General features: G+C 35.6%; 1 protein-coding gene and 1 long non-coding RNA gene across 3 annotated transcripts in view; both read left to right on the forward strand.

The window, feature by feature from the left end:
- LOC121424950 (polycomb group RING finger protein 1-like) overlaps positions 1-16,905 on the forward strand; it is a 29,576-nt gene extending 12,671 nt beyond the window's left edge. Inside the window, exons 2-8 of one of the 2 annotated variants that reach the window (XM_041620849.1) lie at positions 6,062-6,191; positions 7,506-7,608; positions 8,777-8,929; positions 11,342-11,498; positions 12,485-12,623; positions 14,626-14,706; positions 16,412-16,905. In XM_041620849.1, coding sequence (XP_041476783.1) covers positions 6,165-6,191; positions 7,506-7,608; positions 8,777-8,929; positions 11,342-11,498; positions 12,485-12,623; positions 14,626-14,706; positions 16,412-16,477 — 726 coding nt within the window. In that variant the 5' untranslated portion in view covers positions 6,062-6,164 and the 3' untranslated portion in view covers positions 16,478-16,905. The remainder of the gene's footprint in view (positions 1-6,061; positions 6,192-7,505; positions 7,609-8,776; positions 8,930-11,341; positions 11,499-12,484; positions 12,624-14,625; positions 14,707-16,411) is intronic. The other variant, XM_041620850.1, reaches the window with a different exon arrangement.
- A 3,846-nt stretch (positions 16,906-20,751) lies between these two features.
- LOC121424741 lies at positions 20,752-22,418 on the forward strand. Its single transcript, XR_005971424.1, has 2 exons — positions 20,752-20,797; positions 21,764-22,418. It is a non-coding gene; the product is annotated as an uncharacterized LOC121424741 (long non-coding RNA).
- Positions 22,419-25,879: the final 3,461 nt, after the last annotated feature.

The raw sequence follows: 25,879 nt of genomic DNA on the forward strand, positions 1-25,879 counted from the left end.
GCTCGAAGTTTGAGAAGGATTCTAGGGATAAGGCAAAAGGGTGGAAAAATGTAAGGAGAAAAGAATTCCCATGAAATGGAAAATTAAGCATCAATAATATATGCAAATGGGTCGTACTTCCAAGAAGCATTTTTTGGAAGTTGTTTATTTTCAGATGATGCAAACAAAGCAATGTCAGGGGCAAATGTGGTATTGATAATGCTATTAAAAATACAGGGGAGTAGGCTTAATTCCTTGTTCATGTCCCTCCTTGAAAGGACATCAGCAAATGAATTATCTTTCCCTGCCACGTGAGAGGCGGAAATCCAAATTCCTTTTTTAATGCACCAAAACCAAATGCGTAACGCTATGTCATTTAAAAAGGGTACATTACCTCCCATCTTATTAACATAAGCGACCGAAGTGCTATTGTCAGAGAAAATACGAATATGGATATCCTGACATTGGCTACATAAGGTATGTAGTGCTTGTTCTATTGCTAGCAATTCAAGAGCATTGATATGCAAATCTTGTAACCCAGAAGACCAAAAACCTTGAGAGAAAGAATTATCTGAATGACGCACAGCTCCCCAACCTGATGTGCTTGCATCAGTGGATATTGTTATGGAAATCATAAGTCTCACGGGCCGGATTGAAAAGCTCCAAGGGCCGGATCCGGCCCGCGGGCCGTAGTTTGAGAACTCCTGTCCTACACAGTCGAGCACTATTAGATATTGCAGTATATCACTACCTACTTGCTTACCTATATATATATATATTCATATATATTCTATTTCAATCTGATAAGCGGATATTTTGAGCAGGATTAAAGAACGAGTTATGTATCGCTATCATGCTTGCTGATTTTTGTGTGTCATTGCAATCGTATTTTATTTTTGCACATGCTGAATTATGGGGGGGGGGGGCAAAACGATATCCCCCCAATATTGCTAGGGCGATCGCCCCTGCCGCCCCCATGATCGACACCTCTGAATATTCTATTGTATATCACCATGAATGACGAACACATAGACCCCAACCAAATTATGTTTGATAAACATTCAACCTTTAACCTTAAATTAGTAATCCCTTTCAGCAGGTTCAAAGTTATATAGCAGGGTGAAAACATTTAGTGCGAGATGCCATGGTGAAGTAATTTAAGATTTCATATATATAAGTGGGTGGGCACCATGCAAGTAAAAAGTAAAGTTTCATAAATTATGACAAATATTTTCTTATGTAATAATTATGTGACACAAATTTTTCTTATCCCAATATGTTTCTCTCCCTCTTTTTCTCATTTCCCCTGGTGTTTTTTTGACACCCAATTCTTTCTAATTTTTTAATAAAAAGGGTGAAAAAAAACACGAGCAAGACGAAAATTGGGGGAATTGGCAAGGACAAGTAGCTGAGGGACCCCCCCTCTCTCCCTCTCTCTGTAGTATGACACTCGCATACACAATGTTTCCACTCTTCCCGAAATTCAGAAAATTTCAAGTTCATGAAATTTTTGCTTTTTCCAGGAAAGGTTCGGGAAACGAAAAAATTCCAGGAAATTTCGGGAAATCAGAAAATTACAACCAAACAACAATTAAACGTAGAAACTATCAATTTCAGATAACATTTACGTAGCTCAAAATTTTCCGCTCGCGCTCCGCGTTGGCATTTGTTATAGATGATTTTTTAAAGAGGACGTGAACAAAAAATAATGCTAAATAACTTGATTAGGGCAACCTAGGCCGAAATTATTATTACTGTATTATTGCCCGATTTTTGTTTAAAATCAAACTTGAAAATTCCAGGAAATATTTATGAATGTGAGCAAATTTGGGCTTAAGTTTCGGGAAATCTATATTGGAGTTGTGGAAATACTGCATATACAAGAGAAGAATCTTACTCATCAAAATATTGCGTGCTCAAAGCGCAAGCTGACATTGTTTAATAAAAAAAGAGACACGAATTAATTAATCTTATTAATCATTCATGAACTTACCAATCAAATCATAGTGGGAATTCATTAACAGCATAAAATGCTATCTCAGCATTATAAAATAAGGCGAGCGCAGCGCACCGAGCTAAAACTTTGTTTATTCGATAAAAAACTTGAACATTTTAAACCATTTTCGGTAATCATGAAAAACATTGAAATTTCATGGGAGTTCAACCGGGGAGCTAAAATCCAGACAATGAATATTTTTTTATTAATAGACTTTAAAAAAATGTAAACCCCATTTGATATTCGATTGAAATTCGCGTTAAACAGCTAGTAAAAGCGGGAAAATAAAGTACTTTGTTTTCTCTACCATCATAATTCTCTTTCTCTTTAAATCTTCCTTTTTGGGGAGAGTATTTTGGTAAAAGAAAAAGATAATTGCTGGCTAGTGGGTGGCGAAATTTGAAACGTTGTTAGTCGAAAAATTCAAGCTGGCGCTGTTTAACTTCAATTTCTTTCACCTAAATTCGCGATGAATACTAGCACTATCAAATATATAATTATTAACGTCTGGCGAAAAGAATAACAAACCGATCAGGTGACGAGAACGCGTATCACTTGATCTACATTCAGCTGCGATCGTGCGTCAGAAGTGAAGAGCAACTGCCAAGAAAATCAGGAAAAAGTCGTCAAAATGTAAGTTTCCCTTAATATCTTTAATTTTATTGTTGTTGCGAACAAAGAAATTACGATCCTTAATTATAATTTTAAAGAAACTTACATAAAGAGCGCGTACTTGTCAAATAATATCGAAATATCCTGTGAGTCAAAGATTTCTAACCCCGCATTTCCACTGATGTCGCCTATGAGGTCCATACATGTAATGTTGGACCTCATTGGTACTAGGAGTGACTGTCAATGTCATGACTGTCGGCCATTTTATGGGGGAAAATAAATGTTCAACTGAAGAAGGGTCCAGGGAATAACATAAGCTCAATCAAACATCAAACAGAAGCAAATGGAGAGAAGAAGGAACAGACACAGGAACAAAATAGAACTTAACTTGATGAAGTCTGGTACTCAGTGGTAGTGCACTGCTTTATTTGCGCTTGCTGGGCTAATTTGCCTCAGCTAAACTAAATATTTAGATTACACAAAATTAATCAATGAAAAAAAAAGAGAATGGGGGAGCCATCTGAAAGTGGAAAAGTCTAATTCATAAAAATAACCAATAAGAGGTAGAGGATTGAGATGAATAAGATGTTGGGATGATTACATAATAAGAATGTTGAACAAAAGAATCAGATGTGGGAATGTAATGAATGAACACATCTGAATAGGAAAGGAATGACAGGAGAAGTAGGTTGAAAGTTAAATGTAAATGGGTGACAACAGAAGCATCAGGAATGTAAACAAAGCTGAACTAAATACCAAAGCTTGAACTGTAAATAACTTAAAGGACAAGTCCACCCCAACAAAAATTGATTTGAATAAAAAGAGAAAAATTCAACAAGCATAACACTGAAAATTTCATCAAAATCGGATGTGAAATAAAAAAGTTATGGCATTTTAAAGTTTCGCTTATTTTCAACAATATAGTTACATGAACGAGCCAGTTACATCCAAATGAGAGAGTTGATGACATCACTCACTGTTTCTTTTGTATTTTATTCATTTAAATTATCAAATATTTTTATTTTCTCTTGTCATGTGAAATGAAGTTTCATTCTTCCCTGAACACGTGGAATTCCATTATTTTAACAATTTGTGCTTCAGGCAAGGAGGTCCTAATCGTCAAATTCGTAAAAATTGAAATTTTGTATTATTCAAACAATAAAAAACAAAAGTAGTGAGTGAGTGACATCATCGACTCTCTCATTTGGATGTAACTGGCTCGTTCATATAACTATTTTGTTGGAAATAAGCGAAACTTTGAAATGTCATATGTAACTTTCTTATTTTACATCCGAATTTGATGAAATTTTCAGCATTGTGCTTGTCTGATTTTTCTCTATTGATTCAAATCAACATTTTTCAGAGGTGGACTTGACCTTTAAGTATTAAAGGAAACAAAATGTCAAAATAACAGTCCTACAATACTAATTTCCATTCAGTTTCAATTTATTTTTTCATTAGCATGATTAGGGCCTAGTAACTTGGGGTAATATTTGTATTCACCAGGACGATCGAAATCTTGAATTTTGGGCATATTTTTGTGTACGCCCTCTATTGGTGGAAAGTAAATATGGCACAACAATCATAGTTTTTCAATTTATATTTTTGATTAAGAAAAAATAATTTAAAGAATCAAATTAAGAGCCAGATTATATGATGAATAGCTGTAATAGAATCTGACAGTGTAAAAAATCAGGCATTTGACCCAAAGAACAAAAGAAAATAAGCCAAACATTGCCAACCTTATTTCTCCACACAGGGAGGAGTAACAGAGAACAAGGTTATGAGTGTAAATTTGGTATCATTTGATAGCTCTTAAAAATAACTTTCAGATGATACCAAGAACTCTAATTTTCATCAAGAAATTATAAAGTTATTCCAGTTTAAGTCATGCATATTCATCCAAATTTGTGGTCATTGTCACTCCCCGGGGGGAGTGACAATACACGATGCAAGCATCCGTATCGTAGGGGAAGAACAATAGAAAACAAGACGGCGGCGTAAACATCGGGCAAGTCTCTTCCATCTTGTCATAATATTTTCTATTTTTTTTATGAACTCTTGTTTAAGAATAAAATCATATGCGTAGAAATGTTGGAAATGAAGTTGTATCCCATGTACATGATTTAGGGCAAGATCTTTTAGAAGGAAAGTAGAAATCTCGTGGGCGAAAGTTTCAGGTTTTTGGCAGTGCACGCAGATGAATAGGAAGGAATACCTGACTTTGTTGAGAGTAAGCTTACGTTAGTAAATGATTTTTACTCTCTAGAAGCCTCCTGGCTGGGGGGGGAAGGCACTCAGTATATAACGCATAGTGGGTGTGCGTCGCGGTGGGGACCCCCATTTTTACACTCAAATTTCCGTTCCAAGGCATAGCATTTTTGTCTTATTGAGAAAAAGAACAAAGAAAGCCGCTCCAAAGTGTAGCATTTACTTCTTATCGAGAGAAAAAAATCCGCTCCAGAGCTTCGCATATTTTTCGTTATGCCGTTCCGGTCGCGTTGATCTGCTACAGGCGACCGCAGAGAGCTGTCCGACTATCGCCTCTGCACTAGCGCACTTGGCGGCCGTGCCACCGGGCTAGCTGTATCATGCAAGTATGCCCGTTCCATAGGGATGCATATCCACTCAAACGCTGGCGATCTGTTCCAAGGACCCCGTTTTCACAAACATTTGTAGTTCCGAAGCCCGTTCCGAGGACCCTCCTTTCTACAATACGCCCGCTCTAAGACCCCTTTTTTTTTTCTCGCCTGCGGCACACCCCTACCACTTTTTGGGTCAAGTGCCCCCCTCCCCCCCCCCGGTGTCACATGTATTGCGAGATTAGTAGTTTTTAGAAAATTGTTTTGGTACGAACCGACTTCCAATTTTTGAAGACCTATGTTATATATTCTTTCATTTTGCTTGTAAAATTTTCATTCAGCTTGAAATCCCCCTTTCAAAAATTCTGGTTACGCTAATGGTTACAATACATCATGGATGGAGGGGTTTTTTCTTTTCAAATATAGGCCTACTTAGTATCTCGACACCAAAGAGGAACGATTAGTTACATGTACAAGTTATAACCCCCCTTTTAAATGTTTCATTTCAATGCAAGTAAAATACTTTCATACCCCTCTACAGTGACTAAACTTACCATCGGACACAGAATGTCTCCTTGCCCTTTCTTATAAATGTTTCAAAATCGGTGATTTGAAGCCGGTTTGCAATTCCTCACATGAATTAATTCACTGCCGAATCCCAAATGGTGAACGCGAATTGCACTACTGTGACCCCCACGGTAGTGCAGTTCATGTTCGCCATTTTGGATTCAGTAGTGAATTCATACATTGGTTGAATGAGATAAGATATGCCAAAAAATACCACCCAAGATTTGTTGCGAATCTTAATCTGCTTACAAGGTACCCTGTAGGCAGCAATTATGAATGGTGACCTTTGCTAGATGTTGACTTTCTTTTATTTTTCTGTTAACAGTTCAATGCAGATTCAAAATGGCGTCAGGACCAACATGACCTTTATGTCCTAATCTAATGGAGTAAGGACTAAGGACAGGTTGGAGGTCAAAAGACAAATCAGGATGAACGGAGAAGTGAGTGACATACATGTGAGTGCAGGCCTTTTAGATTAATTTTTAGGGCAAGGTCTCTATCTATCTATCTTATCTATTGGGTTTTATTTTTCTTTTACAGCAAAAAATGAATAAAATAAGGAAAGGCACAATAAATATCCAAGGCCTATGAGAGGGGAATTCAGGCCAAGATCAACAGGGCATCCCACCCTGGTGAAAGCGGTTGAATTTAAGCCCTCATCTCAAATTTGATGTGAAATACTGAATGGAACAGAGCCAAATTATTTCTTTAATCCCCTTTTATTAATCACATCAAGATAATGCATAGTATATGTATATCCTTTTGATGTTTGATTTAATTTTATCTTAAGACAGTAGTGGTCTATTTAGTTTGGGTTATTAAGTTTCACTAGCAAGGAATTATATTTGGATAGCCTACTATACATGTATGTAGTTTCCACCAAATTTGCAGGTCTCTCTCGCACAGATTTCCAGCATGACTCACTCCACTTTTTTGGTATGAAACAAATTTTTCTAACTCGGTATTGATTGGCACCTCTGGTTCCTGATCCAAAGTTCCAAACCAAGACTTGAAATGAAAAAAAAATCATTGTTTTATGAAAGAAACGAGGAAAATAAGGAAATTTAATAGCATCCCTGCGATGAACACACGATTCAGTGTGCATATTTACTCTCTACATTAGCCCGAATCATCGTTCTTGTGACATGAGCACCAAAAGCACATGTGCAGCACTTTCTCTTTGTACCAGTTCACACAGTTGTTTTATGCCTGAGATATAGATATGCCCTGATTTATCTTGTACCTTATACCCCTTTCATAAACCCTATTATGCGCTAATAGCAGCATAATTTGGCTGTAAAATCGGAGGAGGACCAGAGTTATCTGCATTATTTTGATGCTGCAATTATCCGCATAATAGCTGCATCGGGACCAGACTTTGACTTTATGAACCCATTTCAAAAGTAATGCGGACAATTGCCATGGTGCGGTCACAAGGTCACCCTTTTCCAACACAACAGCATCAGAGGGGGTGTGTGCAGTTGCCATGACGATTATCCGCCTTTTTCAGGACGGGCGCTCGTAAAAATAGTGCGGATTATTTTTGGAGTTTGTGAACGCAACTTTTATTGAATTATCCACATTACTCTTGGGCGGCTAATTGGAAGATGGGTTTATGAAAGGGGTATTAGAGAGCTCTGCATAGAAGTGACATTGATGAATTAAAATATCTCCCTGAAGAAAGAAAGAATTCCAGAATATATATATGCAATTATTCATTTGCTATAACTATTGATCATTTGATCCATTCTTCATTTCCATGCATGCAGGACATCAAATTGAAAATCCGAGAACTGAATCAGCACATCGTGTGTATCCTGTGTGCTGGCTACTTCATTGATGCAACGACTGTGACAGAGTGCTTGCATACCTGTAAGTGACCATTGGTTTAGAGAGGTTTCACGATTTAGTGCAATTTATGATAAATGCGCCACCAACATAAAGATAAAGACAGATATATTACTAATTTCTGTTTCATGTTTACGGTAAATAGGAAAAAAACACCACATGGGAAGGCCAAATGTAGTCAGATAATAGACATAGTAGCATACATCTTATTATCAAAGATCTTGAGAAAATTGTGGAACTTAATGCTAAAGATTGATTGATTTGAGTTAATAAAGGAAAAACATTCATGAGAAGGTTTTGGGTTGACCACTTCTTCCTATGACATACAAAATAGCATGTGCTGTGGGTAAGAATGTAAAAATAAAAGAAATATTTTGCTTAACATGGAATCCCATGTGCAGGCAAGAATTTGTATTTATTAGTAGAACAGAAAGTAAGGTCCCAGGAAAACTTTACGTGTTTAAAAGGAGTTTTTGATCACTGGAGTGAGAAATGCTGCAATTAAATGCATGCATGGTAATAGATCATCCATCAGGAAAATCATGAAAGAGCATCGTCTCAAGGGCGTAATTTGTGCTCTTACGTTTATTATAAAATGTGGGAATTGTCGACACCTAGAGTCTTTCCTTTTTATGAACATGAAATCCCAACCCTGGCCTTTGGACATAACTCTAAGCTTTATGCAAACCTTACCCTTACCCAAACCTTAATCTAATCCATCTAATTTTTTAAATGGAATATTCTAGACACAGTTTTTATTTGTAAATCCACTTAAACTAAAGGCGTGTGTCAATGCTAACTTGTAGAACACTACAGTTTAATCATAGTTTAACTACTAAACCTAAATCCTTACCCTAACGTAATTTTTATTGTACCTCTGTTTAAGTAGCCCATGTGAATAGTGATGATGATTTCAGACATTTGTGCTATTAAAATATTATACATTAGAGAATTTAATTACCTAAAAATGGTGTTTACTTTCGTTTGAGACCTGGAAAAGATGAAAGGTTTCCTCTTCAAAATTTAAAGGAGTAGAAAAGAGAATATAAAGTTACATTTTTAATTACTCTTCATTTGTAATGAGTCCATTCTACTATTATCACAAAACTATTGTCAAAGTTTGTGAGAAGGAATTATACTGCCTTATAATGATATATCAGTGATAATTGTTTCCTTGTATTTTGTTATTTAGTTTGTAAGAGCTGCATAGTAAAGTACCTCCAGACTTCCAAGTTTTGTCCTATGTGCAATCTGAAGATTCATGAAACTCAACCCGTGTTGAACCTTCGGCCCGATCGGACCATGCAGGATGTCGTGCTGAAATTGGTGCCAAAGCTTTTTGAAAGTGAGTAATGAGAAAGTAGAGTGGAGCGAAATGTTAATGGTGCATATTAAAGCTAAAATTATGTAGAAAATAGAGGAGTAGAAACAGACCTACAGAGTTCTTTTGGGTCATGAAGTCAAAGGTCAAAGTTCAGCTTTCAATATACATGTAACTATAATCAAGTATGAGCTTTGAAGTTTTGCATGATGTTGAGACTAGATGATAAAGTTTTTGGATTCAACTTGTAAGGTAGTCCTGAAGAGGACCATTGAGTAATTTTTCAGATAATCTCTCTAAGAAGAACTGTTGATCTCGATGCTTCAAGCACCAGAACTCTGCTTTTTGTTAGAAGAGAAGAACTTAGAAGAACTTTTATCCAGAAGATTACCCAAAATTTCTTATTATGACTGTCTGACATGGTGAAACCAATACTTTTTCATTCAGGTTTTATTGTAAAAATGGAAAGTTTGCAAATAGGCTTTTTACTTGTTGATCGAGATGGAGGGAAATTGCAGAGAAAGAATTAGAGAGTTCTATGAAATTATGAGTCATAGGTCAGAGTAATGTGGTCAGCATAACATTAAAGAAATAGGCCCGTATTCTGATAGCAGGTTTTTAAACCCAGGTTTAAAGTTGTGGTTTAAGTATGGGAAGCCATTTGTTACATAAATCACTAACAGTAGAGATATCATACTTCAGCTCACTTGGCTCTCAAATAATTCATAATTGTCTAGGAAGTATTTAATAGATGATTGTCTTCACCGTCAATGAATCAGGAAAGAGCACAGTAAACACAAGAAACATACAACTTGATAAAAATTGTGATACCTTTGGCTTCCCATACTTAAACTACAACTTTAAACCTGAGTTTAAGTTAAACCTGACTTCAGAATACGGGCCATAAAGTTTACTGCAATGCTAGCAAACATTCAAATTAATCATTACACCCATATATTTATGTACCATTTGCTTTCTCATGTCAATGCAACCTGGGGGCCATTTCATAAAGCTGTTCGTAAGTTAAGAGCGACTTTACCAACGATTGGTGATCCTTTCTTACATGCAAAACCATCGCTAATAAATTAACCATTCGCCGTAAGAAAGGATTACCAGTCGTTCTTAAAGTCGCTCTTAACTTACGAACAGCTTTATGAAACACCCACCTGTTGCATAAGTTTTGGTCATTCTATTTTCTCTATTTACATATGATAGTACAGTTTTGATTCCATGAATTTCTTTTTATTTTACTTTTTTTAATATGAATTTTAATGTAGAAGTATGCAAACTGCATGTTGTTATCATACTGCAACAAATAATAGTGAAAAAAATTGATATTTAAATTTGATTTTTTCTGTTTTTTTTTATTACAGGAAATACAAAATTGTAACAAAACATGAATGAATATATTTTTATCTTACATCAATCTCTTGAAGTGCTGATTATAGTTCACAGTTATGATAGTCCAATATATAATCCAGAAAAGATTCAAGTTGGCTTGCAAAGATTCTGTAAATTGAAGTTCACAATAATGGCGATGATGAAACTGATGTTGAAGCACGATGAATAACAAGAGTCACTGTAATGAGTTGAAATGTCTGTGAAGACGATGTTGATGATTAACAGTCAATTTCAGCATCCATTGGTTGAAAGCGTTCATTAAACAGGTTGATGATCTCGATGAGAACTGAGAATTCCTCTCTCAAAATAACTGCAAACAGTTCATTGATGGTGGGCAAATAATTCCACAGAAGATAATTATTCCAGGTGGAAATAAATTCTGCTCTGACATAAAGTCTGGCATGAAACTCTAGTTCTGATCTGATATGATGTGATGTGATATGATACTGCCAGCTTCAGAATCAACTGCCAGCTTCAGAATCAAATTTTGAAACATTCTTGAATGACCTCAGTGAAATCAACAAGATGTCAATAACAAAGCTAATCCTATTGTTCTTTTCCACTGCTGAGGTAGCTATATTGTCTGCCTTATAATAACAAACTTCCTCAGCCTATTGTGTAGCCTTCTCTATCATGTATCTTTGCAAATTGCAGAAATGACTGAAATTACTTTATCTCATTAAATATAGTGCATAATAAAGCATTACTGCCAGGACATTCTGGAACATTCTAAATCATTCTATGCTATGAATATCCTTAAAGAAAAAATAACTGAATTAAATGAATGTAATTGCTCTTACAATTCTTCTTATATATAACAAAGTGCAATGCCTCATTGTACCACTTGAGTTATATTTTTACATAACTGATAGTTTATAATTGGGTACATTTTGTAAAATCACTAATACTCACTTAATTTATGTGTTGTATTATATTTTGTAAACACTGTGTGTTGGTCGTCATAATTTTTTTTAATGATGTCTTTGATATAATGAATTAGATCAAATTGATGGAAATTTTTGTGTGCAATTACAGAGGAAGAGCTGAGAAAGATGGATTTCTACAAGTCACGAGGATTGGACAAGGTGCAGAGTAAAGTCCAGCAAAAGTCTTTCAGCGGCAAGCTTGACCCGACTAGAGGTCACTTCTATAAGAATGATGAACAAGTCTCGTTGTGCCTTGAATATTATGGGTGAGTGGGGCGGGTTTCATGAAGAATCTCGTCAGTTATTTTCACTGACAAACTTTGTTCTGAGCCAATCAGATGCCAGGATTTCAATGGTCATTTGTTTTATGAAATGCTCCCCTGTGCAGTGCATGTCACAGACATACTCTTGATATTAGGTAAGAAGGCTTATATTTGGCTTTATATAAAGAAACATTATACAATGTTATGTATATATCAGCTGAATTTATCATGGATATATTATAAATATTTTGTTATGCAGTTAATATCATGTATGTGCATTTAGCTGTCTTACTCTAATTTCTCAAAGAATCGAGAATGATGATATACAAATAGCGAATAGGCATGAGTGCGATGGTGCGAGATTTCGCATGAGGTGAAAGAAAGATGCCCTATTCAACGAGTCGTAAGCAGAGTTGAATAGAGCGTTTCTTTCACTGAATGCGAAATCTCGCACCATTGCACGAATAAGAATATTCGCTATTTGTGTTGTACAACGCCTCGGAATCTATGGAAAATATGAAAAAACAGAGTTTTTCCTTCCATTAATCAATGAAAAAGGAGCAAAAATATTGAAAGCGAAAAGCAAAATCCCACAAGCGCACATGATCTTGGACAGCATTGTGCATTTAGCCAGCGGGCTGTATGCGCATTGTCACCTTATTCAATGAAGTCGCATTGTGACGTCACCTAAAGCCGTGCAATGGTACATTTTGGACGGTACATTTTGTGTGCAACGGTACGAATGTGTGACATTCAGCCTTTCATTTGATCGCGTACAACAAGCTAAGTAGGTGTTGTACAACACAAAATGGTGAAGAGGAGACTGATAAAAGAGAGACAACAAGGGAGAGAGAGTAAAAAGAAGAAAAGAGAGAGAGGGAGAGAGGGGTAATAATGATAAGGGAAGTGTCATAAATAATAATCAAATCATGAATCTGACTTTCAACTACTTTTAATATTTTTTCTACTTTTCTTATCTCTGATTACAGGAATGGACCAAGCCAAATTGATGAGGATATTGGTATCGTACAGCTAGACAAGAAATACATCCGATGCTCTGTAAGAACGTGTGTGTGCCATTTACAGAAGCTGTTATTGAAGAAGCTTGATGTTTCAAAAGAGTCCGAGGTATTTTGATTTTTTACTCTTTACCGTCAACATTATCATCATTGGTATTGATATGATGATGCTGTTGCGATTTAGTGTAACATTAATAATAATTGTCTTTTCATATCATAACCATGAAACATTAGCAATTTCTATCTTTTTTCATTATTATCATCATGATCATTTGCCGTTGCCAGTTCACCACCACCGTCGTTATTATCAATATTAGCATCAACATTATCATCATCATTAGCCAAGGGAGTAAACCTCAAACAATCCATGTATTTGATCAGTTTTCCAACAATTGGCTAGGGAATACAACTCTTCACACTATACACAGAGCAAATGTTTGCCAACTGTTAATTGATTTGAGACATAAGCTAATCAAAAGAGCATGGCTATAATCTTTCATATGAGACAAAAGAGTGCAGGATGAAAATTAATTTTATGCTAAAATTCAATCGATGCAAAACATCGTCATTGCAACTCTGTTAAGACATGGCAATGAGGGCACGGACAGCTGTGCATCATTCAGCCGTGTTGATGTCAATGTCACAGACTCTCGACTGATTCAGCTCGCTCATTTTGTGTGACCAATGGTAGGTCATGTAAATCGGTCAACTTGTTTGTGATTTTTGATAATCCAGGGGAGTTTCATCAATATCTTCATCCGACAAGTTGTCAGATCTGACATCTTCCATGATTTTGATTGGCTAATAGGCACTGTTCCTATGGTAACTGTTGGATAAAATGGACGTTTTATCGTACAAGTCCTTTCATGAAACCCCCCCCGGGAATCTCAATTTTTTTTTAACTATTTGATTGTTTTACCTGGCAAACATTCGAATGGCAAAAGGTTAGTCATCCCAGTCCGAATCATCATCATCATCATCATCACCACGAGCATTATCATTATCCATCATCATCCGTCATTGTCCATCATCATTATCATCCTCCTCATCATCATTACCACTACCATTATCATCATCATCATTGTCATCATCCAGGATAATGGGATCCATCTTCTTAATCTTCATCATCATCTTCATCAACATCAAAAAAAATGAAATAGTACTAACTTCATGAGCAGTACATCAACCAAGAAGCTGTGATATAATCTGATATTCATCATCTTTACCGTTCATAACATCATAACTAGCTGTGACCCATCATCTTTTCATTCTAACCTGTTTCTTAATATTATGTATTAAAGTACTAAGTTCAGATATTGCAAGTGGTATTAGGGAATGATTTAACTTATCAAATGTGCCGTTCACTCTATCTAAATGTGATATTGTTATGTAACTGTCGGAGCTATTGCACTTTTACTTTCAACCAGTCTTAATTGAAGACAAAGCAATACAACAATGTACAGTTCAAATATACATATTTGAGATGATCACTTGAAGATGATGATAAATACATGAGTAAGTCTAATGGTGACTGTACTCTGAAGATAAAATTAACTCTGGAAGTTGATGTACTATAAAAAGTAAACTATTCTGTAGCTCTAAAACTCTATCTCTAATCTCAAAACCATTCTGCAATCTGGAGTCAAGAAATGAACACCTTTTATAATATTCTGGTGAAGACTCTCTTCAGCCAGACAGCTGTGATTCACCCTTGCACCATTAATTGTGTGTTGTGTATTTTATGCAATAGCGCCACCTTGTGTCACTTTGGCTTGTTAAAGCGTTTTACTGTTTTTGCGTGCTATGTATTGCTCTTCGGTAACATCTACTACCTGCCGCGGGTCGTGTTGAATAAAGAGTTCAAATTGTACACCTTGTCTGTCAACTTGTATGTTCTTTCGTTGAGTAGTTTGACAATAACAACTGTATGTCATAAATTTACTCTGAATTGGGAGGAGTGGACCAGTTACTAAGAAGGAAGAATATAGTGAATAAGAAACCTAGAAAATGTGTGTGCGTCAGAAGTTTAGCTGGAAGACAAATATATTATTGATTATGTGAGATATGTCTTATCATCACGTAACAATATGGCTTGATCTGATCTGTTTCAGGTATTGCTTTACTGTGAAGATGAAGAACTTTATGAAGATGACCCTATGAAGTATGTCTGGTTATCACACTGGAAAGGAAAGGCAAGTATTTTACTACTTATCTGTTCTTGAAGATGGAAGGCTTTGGCGTCGGTCATCCTACATTTTCATTTTTGGCTGAATGATTAGGACAATTGTCATGAAATTTTGTTTATTCAAATTTTGTCCTCCAAGAACTAAAAAAATTGTTTTGACAATTGATTTAATGCATTAGATATTCATTGCTGCAACTTCTTTTATATAATAAGGGAGAAATATCACACATACATGTATGAAGATATGAAATAATTATGATTTCATGTAATATCATAAGAAAAAGGAAAGTGGGAATGTGTCATCAGCCCACCTACTGAATATTCATGACGATTTGCTTATAACTGTTTTGATAAATATTGAAAACTTTAAAATCAACAACTTCATTATTTTTTATTAGATTTTTATGAAATTCTCAGCATTTTGCTCTGTGAATTTTACTCCATTTATTTAGATATATTCATAGTCAGCCTGATGTACCCCTTTAATGATAATCTCATGGTTAATTGGTTACTAATGAAATTAGAAACCATTTAGATTGAAACATTTAGATTGTTTATAATTAATTTGAGGTGAATACAGTATTATAAAAATTGATTATCGGAATCCAGTCATCACTTGTGCAGGTCAGGCAAAGCCTTAGGAAGGGGTCTTGAATAGAATATGCATTAAATTCATCATGGAGAAAAGCATGTCCTCTGTCTCAGTGTCTAAGATTTATCCATATTATTGTAGAATATGGTTAAAAATCAAGACAATAGAACTCCCAAACTTCAAATGTTGCTGGGTTTTTTTCTTTTAGTTTTGTTAGTATATAATGAAAGGAATCATTCATAACACAGTACAAAGAATGCACATTGTTCGATTGATATGCATGCAATTCGCAGTGCACAGCACGTTGCTTGAATATGCTTGCATTCATTCCACGAAATACGGCCTCATGACGAGTGGTTGAAATCAGCAATTATGCTTTTTCACATAAGATTTAATATTTTTCAAGTCAGCAAGGGCATTAGATTTGTAAATCTACCAGGTAAAACAAAATTTTGCTGGTGGGAAAAATTCAGGGATTCAGATGCATGTTTACCTCACCCGGTGGGGACCTATAACAAAGGGGTTGTAAAGCTTTGTGATAAGAATGTACTAAATTCCTCAATTTTTTTTGGAAATCTGACTTTGATTGATAATCCCTCCTCCGTTTTAGTGAATATTAATGTGTAATTGATACCAATGAATAGATCATTTAATTCTTTTTAAAATGATACCCTACATGATATGATTATGGTTCACATGGAGGTGCAGTGCCTTGAAGTGCCTTCATGACTATTTCTGCTTGTTTTGCAGCTTTTCAATTCAGACCTCATCTAACACTTTTGAATCCTGCTCTTTTCGTGATGGCATGATTATAACAAGCATGGTATCATTTTAAAGATGATTTTTTGAATGATATCAAATATGCATTGTGTAAACTTGGAAGTTAGGAGAAATTAATGGCTAAACTCTTTTTTTTAACCCCTTTTTTTGAGGGGTCTATTTCAAATTCATTATTTCTTTATCATAACAAAGCTTTTGTATTTAGAGGTGTCTTAAGTTTCCAGACTAAATGATGAGGCAGAAATACATCGCTTGGATTTGCAATATCGTTTTCTTGAATGGGTATGGAAAAGAGTGGTTTGCCTATTCTGTATTTTCTGTTTTCTGGTTCATCTTCTAGGCAGCTCCAATGGTTCTGAAATACCAAATCATCTCTGGATCAAGCTCTCAGAATGGGGTACTCTGAGCACCTTAGCCCCACGTCCATCATGTGTTGCTCACCAATGCTTCCTTTATTCGCCCGTCCTGCAAATGTTTGGAGTCCTTTCCAACACCACATCGTAACACCAAAACTCCATCAGCATTATTCAGGTGCTTGTGTCAGATGTTTGGGATACAGTGCTGTTCAATTCTTCTTGGAATACTGACTTCAACACCAACTGTGTTGGAATGACAACTCAGCTGGGCATGCCTCTGGTGTTGTAATTTACTTCATTAACACCATCACAAGGTTTCTCTTGCCTTGCTTTGCTCTATATAAGGCATATCACCGATTGCTTTGTTAAAACTCGTCATATATTCTAATCTGGTGCTAATGTTTTATAATCAAGCATCACACAACCATCAAGCATCTCAGGTCAAACCTGGTTGTGGCATCTTTGCACATCTCTGAAGCGGGCAGCTCAAAAACCAAGCCTGGAAAACTTTCGTGAAATGTGACCCAAAGACAGATTACTTTGCAAGACAACAAGGGCAGGATGGTTCATCAAAAAATTAATTTCCATCAGCACTTCCAATCCATGCGCAACTGCTTATCATACTCTGACACAGCAACAGTTGTGCATGTGACCAAAGATGCTAAAATGGGTTACTCATAATCGCAAAGAAATGATTCTAGTGGATGAATTGGCAGTATGACTGGACTTGCAGGATCATGTGACCAGACGTGCCGAATCATGTGACCGGACGTGCAGAATCATGTGACCGGACGTGCAGAATCATGTGACCGGACGTGCAGAATCATATGACTGGACTTGCAGCATCATGTGAACAAACTTTTTTTCCTTTGCTGGAACATCTCAAACATCACCATTGCTTCCTTCTTTGTTGCCCATGGCTTGCTGAACTTTCCTCTTCCATCCTTTGATTGCCATTGCATGAACCATAAATGCCAATCTGGAAAGGAAAATCATTTTTTTTCTGATTTCTTCCTCGAAGAGAGCTACATTTATTGGCTACAAGCTCATCATATCATTTTGTTGTGTTTGATTGGAAGTGGTTCCTGTGAAAACAAATCTCTGACTTAATACATGTTGATTATATGTTTGGAAGTTTTATCAAGTCTGGTTTATCATTACATTGCTTAAAGGGGTACTCTAGGCTGAAAATAAATGTGATTTGAACAGATAAACAGAAATAAATGTGATTTGAACAGTGGTGCCAAGCGTCATCGCAAGGTTCTACAAGACAACATCCAAGGTATCAAGAAGATGAACAGAAAATTGAGACAAACAAAACCCTAAATTTGATTAAAATCGGACAAGCATTTTAAAGATTTGCATTAGTACAGTGGAATGGTTCCCGGCATGTCTTCATGAATATTCAATGAGTATACTGATGGTGTCATATCTCCATTTTATTATATGAAATTAGGCTAATTCATTTTTGTTTCTTCAAGAAGCAAAAAATTTTGATTGACAACTGATTTAGTGCATAAGATATTCATTGCTGCAACTTATTTCATTTCAAGGGAGACATATCATTCACACATGTATGAAGAACAATTATGATTTCAAATAGGAAAGTGGGGATGTGACATCATCAGCTCACCTAATGATTATTCATGACAATGTGCATGTAACTGTTTTCGCAATATATTGCTTTACTTTCAAATTCAATAACCTCGCTATTTGTTATCAGATTTTGATGAAATTTTCAACATTTTGCTCTGTGAATTTTACTCTGTTTATCTTAGATATATTTTCAACCTGAAGTACCTATTTAATCATATCATTGTAAGTATTTGGAGCCAAAATGTTTTTTTTGTTATATATATCTAATGTGTATTTTGGTGAACTCTTTTATTTCATCATACTTTACTGACAATAAACTAGTTTTAAGTATTATTCCCAGATCTCAGATATTCATTAGGTCCATATTCTCAAAGAGGTTTCAACTGTACCATGGTTCAAAACCATGGTTTATAATTTCTTGTATTATCATGCTTCCCTTAAGGACGTTCCACAGTTGGAATGAAATCCATGTCATTTTCACCAAAATTTGCACAGAGGTACTTCAACACCAAAATATTCCCAATATGCCAACAAGATTAAGATTTCATTAGCGCAGAATTTGCACAGATTTTACACGCAGAATTTGCACAGGCTATGCACAGAAATTAAGCAGGCTTTGTTGTATACTTTGCATGAAATTGGTGTGTTCACTCTCTCGATGAAACCCATTAGTATGTTCATTCTTCAAAAATTAATGAAACCATTACATGGTTCATTGAGTAGTACCTACATGTAGTCTGATATTTTGCCCTTACATTAGTCCTTTACAGTACTTGATTGTTATCTTTAATGTTTAAGCAACAATTTTGGTGTAATTTTGCTCTGATCAGGCTATGTTCTTGTTTTTTATTTATGATGATGATGATTATGATAATGGTAATGATTACGATAAGGGCAATTTTGATTGTATATTTGGTTTCTTATTCCAGTACTGACTATTTAACATATTGTAACATATACACATAATATTAAAAATCAAGAACATGACAGCTGAAATAATAAGTAAAGCAAGGTATATTTATTTGATATAATGATATCTTTACTATTTAGTAAAGTTATCTTGAATTTTATTGTAAATTTATTTTAATGTCCATAAACATGAATGAATAGGAACTGAATTATGTTTTAGTAATTCTAAAGCTTTTTATCTTCTTGAATTGTAAAAACATTTGTGATATTGGTTGCTTTTAAGAGACAAAGCAGTGATATACAGATTATAAAAAGTTGGGTATATAAAAGTTTGGTGTTGACATTTAGGTGTTGGTTCGATATTTAAATCAGCATTACACCAAACCTAAACTGAAGCCGGTCTTGGGATTTATCTTACAAGGTGTTTAGCTATAGTAATGGGTTAAACCTAAACTGAAGAAGGTCCTGGGATTTATCTAACAAGGTGTTTAGCTATAGTAATGAGTTTAAACCTAAACTGAAGAAGGTCCTGGGATTTATCTAACAAGGTGTTTAGCTATAGTAATGAGTTTAAACCTAAACTGAAGAAGGTCCTGGGATTTATCTAACAAGGTGTTTAGCTATAGTAATGAGTTTAACCTAACTCAAAGAAGGTCCTGGGACTTATCTTACTAGTTGTTGAGCTACAGTGATGAGTTTAAGGCATCTTTTAAAGATCACATTAGATGTTTTAGCCTGGGATGGCAATGAGAATTGCACTTCCAACTTCAAACTTAAAATCCCCCAATGAATGCACATTACCCTTTGGAATTTGGCCATTATTTTCCAGAATTTTTTTAAGATTCAATTTGAAATAAATTTAACATCACTTGAGGTAGAGCCATATCTTTCTTATCACAATATATCCTCCGTATTTGGATGCTATGAGGCATCGCAGTAGTTCTTTGGTATACTGTAATACTCATTATTGAATATTTATTATAATTATACATTGTAGATGATCAGTAATATTATTGTGCACAATATGTCTCGGGTGAAAGCAATTGCCCAATACTGTGTGCGCCTCACAGGCGACTGACTGGAATACTCCCCAGGGAGTGGAGGATGTGCACACATTGTGTACAGGAATGGCTGATTGAATCCGATGACCAGGGAAATAATATATCTGTAAAGCGCTTAGACACGTCGTTCCGATGGATTAAGCGCTATATAAAAGTGGATTATTATTATTATGATAAATGTATTTTAATACTGTATCTTGGGTCTGTTATATAAAAGTTACTATTAAGGTAACTTGATAAGGCTACCATGGTAACATTGCTCCACAGTCAAACAGATTTAACGATTGAATTAAAGGATACACACAAAGAAAATTCACGAAAGTGATGATTATAGACAAATTATATATGAATGGAAAGGTCTTGTCTTTTTATACACAAATATGTCACTAAAAAGTCTTACAGATGTTGTGGAAATGCAAGAAATGAAATTAATAGAGACCCTTCTCAGCCCCCCAGCCGCCCCCAGGCAGACATTCACGCGATCGAAAACAGTCGAGAATAATGACGTCACATAATCGACTACACACTATCTCTCTGTGCATAATACACTGATACACCTTCAGGTCTCTATTTTTCTTCGAATTTACCGTTTTCTTCATGTGTTGTGATATCCGATTTCGACATCTTCAGACTATAAGAGAACCAGAACTGTGTTACTTTGTCCATTTTTATTGAATTATGAACTGGAAAGACCGATTTTGTCCACTCGACAGTCTTCGTTGTGTTGCTCTGATTCCAAGCTGTACGGTCCCATTCACTTGCTGCCGATGCAGGTTACGCTGTTTGATCCAGTCAAAAGTCAAGGTAAGCATGTTTGGAAACTGTAGTCTGTACTTGTTCTGACGATGCATTCAGGTCAGATGACAGATACAGATCTGATATAATTTTAGAATCATGCATTTTGGCATGACTACTATTAAAATTAAAAAGTCTTTATTTTAGAAATAATGTTTTTGCACAATTCCAGCAGATTTTTCTTCACAAAGACTTCAGTCATGTCAGTCAGATTTCTAAATAAACTGGTCAGGACTCAGGCGATTAAATTATTTAGGAGCACTGGCATGGACCATGGCTGAAAATATGCTGTTTCAGAGGAATGTTTGGCATTATCGTAGTTTTTGTCACCAGTCCATTCACTGCCATTTATTTCGTCAACGGCGGTGATCCACTCCCATTGACTTTGTACACAACGAGCGCACAAACACCAAATTTCACGATAAGGCCGAATGTTTTCACGATAAGGCCAAATGTTTAAGTTTTTATTATACACAGGTCTAGTACCCAATGCGTTTATGCTCAGGAGGGCCCTGTATCGTATACATCCAGATACACAGAATTATATCACCATAATGCCGATGTCATGAAGCAAGACAAATTTTCAGCAGTGGTTACCCTGATCATGCTGATTCCTGGCCAAAACTAGAGTCTGGTGTTTCTTTCTGATTAGAGTGCTTCTACATATGAATGCGTAGTGCCTTCAACATAAAACAATGAAGATAAATGCACTCTTTGTAATGACACAGAGTACCGTACCTCAAGTGATTCACTACCGCTAAGCGGTAAGTAGAGTGGGGCCTACACAAACATCACTTGAGCGTTGAGGTAGAGCACCAGTGTTCTGAGTGGAATTTTTCAGGTGTCTAAACCTACTATTATTGTTGACCGGGAATTACATGCCACCGCACGTCGTCAATCATCAAGATAATGAAATTCATACTTTGATTTGATTATTTAAATTATTTCTTTATTTTTTCTCTCTTCTACACACAGATCTGCACACTTGCTGACTCTGGTGACTTCTGGTCTCTGCTCGCTACTTCAATCTGGGAGATTCCGTCATGTCCTCTTACTGATTTGGATATAGCCATTTTTTTCTTCACTCTGTCCAGGAGCTACGATGCAAGTTTTTGACTGATAATGATGCAACAGAAAATTTATCTTTATCGATCTTGGAAACGATTTTGAGCACAGTTCTGGAGAGAACTAAAAAAATTGACTTGGACAGGAATACAGCTTGTCGAAAATAAGAACACACAACTTAAAACGAAAAAAACAATTTTAATGTTATTAGGGCATTTTGCAAGAAATTTTCTAATCAATCACACGTCCCAAATCAAGGGTAAGTCCTTTGATTAAAGACAAACATGTACATGTAGTTGAACTGCTATTGCAACTCGACCTTATTACGCTTGAATTTGAATTTAAGACTTACGCTTGATTTGCAATGGAACATAAGTTTCTTGCAGTGCCCCATATTTGTGTTTTGTTATCAGATATCTAACGTGCTGATTTTTCTCGAAAGGTATAATATATTTGTCCTTTTAAACGGTATTTGAATATGGGTACGCCTTTTATTTGTTTTCCACAATATTTATTGCATGTACATGTATGAACAGAAGTGAAATATTTATTATGAAGCACTGAATGTTGTGTGCTGTTGTGTGATGGTTCATCATTTTTTTTTGTTCTAAGACTGTAAGCCTGGTGGGTGTGAGGAAGTGGCCTGGATGAAAGAAAAGTGAACATGTGCCCAATTACAGATTTGCATATTTTAAGACAATTTTGTTTCCGGATAAATATTGCTATGCATTCCCTACATTAAGAGTAAAGGAGAAGTCCACACAATCAAAAATTCATTTGAATTTAAAGAAAAATAAGATATTGCAGGAAATTTCATAAAAACTTTGATTCAAATTTATATAATAACTACTCTAACATTGAGAAATTTTGCCTAATTTATAGAACGATGATATGCTCATCTGTGTCGATGTGCAAATTACACTAACCGTTATGTCACACGCACTAAGTTCTTTTGTATTTTGTTGTTTGATATATTTACATGACATGTAGATTTGATATTTAATTTTCTATTTATTTTCTGAAAAATTTTCAGAGGGATTTTAATTCCTCCAAATAACATTTAGAGTTACAGTTCCGTAAATGTAACCTATTGTGTTCGGATGAAGAAATTCCTATACTCAAATCTGCAAAGAATTAAAAAACAAAATGCCACAAAAAAATTAGAAATGAATGTGATGTGAGTGACAACACTAATTTGCATATCATTGTTTTGTGACTGTTTTGAGTAAAAACAGCAAGGGAAATTACTCTATTCAAATAATTTTTAGTTGATGTGGACTTGACTTTTAACTCATCCTGTACCCCTCCCATCCCAAATAAGAGTAGAATCTAATCAAGAACTTGAAAATCAAAAGCAGCAATTAAATAAGATTTGATAAATACAGGTCTGAATGGGATTTCACAAGAAAAAAAAGCTGGGTAGGGACGAGAAGGAATAAAAAAAAAAATATCCAGGTTTATCCGAGTTTTGAACCAGGGTCCTCGCACACGACAAAACGATGGCCAACACGTTTGGCCACAGACCATTCCCTACATAGTATGCTTTTAAGATATATGAAACAAAGTCCGCTCGCCGCTGTGGGCTAATCATGTTTCGGCAATTCAACTGCAATTTCAATCATTTCGCGATGGATATTGCCATGTTATTTTGTGGTTCCTGACTTTGTTACGTAATGAAATTTCATAATTTTTTTTTCAGTCGTGACGAAGAATGTCTATGCTTTATATTGATTATAATATCAATTTGTCGCAAGTGTGATTTCTAAGTGAAAATATGCTTTGTTTATTCAAATATATTTCTTGAAAAAAAAATCATTTTTTCTAAGCTAAATATCGGTTACCAAAATACGTTAAATGTGCACTTTATTTCACTGTTCAGTAAATTCAAACTTTTATCTATATAACAAGACCAATCTTGTGAGGAATAAACAATTCTAAGAGCAAAAAACGCTGATTGGAAAGATCGTCTTCAATGGGCTGCTGTCAGCTCAGCTGCTCACGCTCATTGTGTGACGTCACTCAGCTGGAGCTCGCAAGAGGACCGATGGAAGGCAGAAATATGGCATGAAAATAAATCATTTTTGAGAGCTGATTTCTGCAAACTCTAATGACTATTTTGAAAAGTGAAGTTATATATCTGATTAGTAATACTTCCCCTTTACAATGATGACCACAAAAAGGCATTATAAAATACTTTGGATTCTTCGGATGTCTCCTTTAAATATATCTTTAAATAAGATAGAAAAGTTATGATAGTAGAAATTTTTATGCTAAAAAGGCCCAGCCCTGTCTGTTCTGTACTAGATTGCTTTGCCAATGGACAACATAATGTACATATGTAAATATATATGTACATGGTATTGTTATCTTATTTAATAAATACATCTCTGGAAAGCAATGATGGAAAATGAATATATTTTGTTCGTGGGTTTTGTTGTCTTTGTTAGTGGAGGTTTTATTTAGTATTAAGTAATTTTAAAAAGAGAGAGATAATCAGGGAAAAGAAGTGATAAAACAAGGTAGAGAGAGAAAAAAAGAGAGAGGAGAGAGAGGGGGAGGGTAGTAAGAGAGGAAAAGAAAAGTGGGAGCGATAAACAAAAATAATAATACTAATAATCGTTTAACAGTGCATCACACATTACAAATTGCATGCCCATGTTCACTTACGGTATAGGAAAAGTATATAGTAAAGAAATAAAAAGAAGCTTTAAAATTGTGCTGCACTCAACCCAGATGAGGTGAATGGGTACCTGGCAGGATCAATTCCTTGCATGCATGAACGCTGAGGGTTGCTCGAGCTAAAGTCGGGGTATTAATAATAACAACGCTCTTCGGAATAGAATATTTCTAGCTATATAAATGCCTCTGATTACAAATATATGGAATCAGGATCTGCATTCCAGAAAAGGAATTAAGAGTGGAATGGAAAAAGGAGAAAGAAAAAAAAAGGATCGAGTAATGGGAACAGATAAAGAAGTGGATAGAAAGGGATTATGGGGGTCATGAAAACGTTTTCTCCTTGGATAATTTAATTAAACCCTACAAATGAGGTTTTTGGAAGTTTCTCTTCACTTTAGCTTGCTTATTGTTTAATTTTCGAAGAGACAGATTTCGATCCACGCTATTTAACATACATTGACCCTGGGAATTTTTTTTCTTGATAATTGAATTTCCGAAAATGTTGCTCCAACACTCCCCCCCCTAAAAAAATGAAAACCTTACAGGGACTTGTTTTGCCATGATAATGAGCTCCCTAGCGGTGAAGTGGAAGGAGATAATTGAAAAAATAGATGAAGCAGTAAAGATGATGGGGTATACCCACATAAAAGGCCAAGAGGGTGGGGGTTTAGGTGTTACAGCATAAAATTACAAAAAAAATTGCAGTTGCCAAAATGTGCCATAACTATGTTAAGGCACATTTCATTTTGGTAAACTTCTGAGATTATTCGCTCAGTTATCTGTACACATTCATTGCATTAAAAAAAAATACGTTGCAAATGCAATCTCGAGTTCGTTTACATGGTCTACCCACTACGTCCTGTGCCATTTCGTGCAACGACCATGTCGTCTAATCAGTGGCGTACCTAGGATTTTCCAAGGAGGGGGGGGGGGGGACAATTCGTCCGCCAAAAAAATTGAAAAGCAAGAAAAAAAAGATCTTCAACCACAAATAAAGGATTTCGTACCAGAAAAAAAAATTGACAAGCAAAAAAAAGGTCTTTAAGTTAAAAGGAGCAGGCCCTTGCATGGGTTGTGAGTCAGGGGGGGGGGGGAGGGGCAGTCTGCCCCGTGCCCCCCGTAGGTACGCTAATGCGTCTAATGCTGTTTATTCCAATATCATTTCGTTCAATGTAGGTCCATGGTTCAATAGAGATTTCGTGTCATAGATAGTTAGTCTAAGAGCCACTGACCGTCTGAAAGCAATTTTGGGAATTTCGTCGAATAGCCACTTTTTAGAATCACTTTGTCCAAAAGCTATACTTCGTCTAAGATTCACATCGTTTAAAAGCCACTTTGTCTAAGAGC

This window comes from Lytechinus variegatus, chromosome 12, assembly GCF_018143015.1.
Source record: "Lytechinus variegatus isolate NC3 chromosome 12, Lvar_3.0, whole genome shotgun sequence".
Taxonomy (NCBI): Eukaryota; Metazoa; Echinodermata; class Echinoidea; order Temnopleuroida; family Toxopneustidae; genus Lytechinus; species Lytechinus variegatus.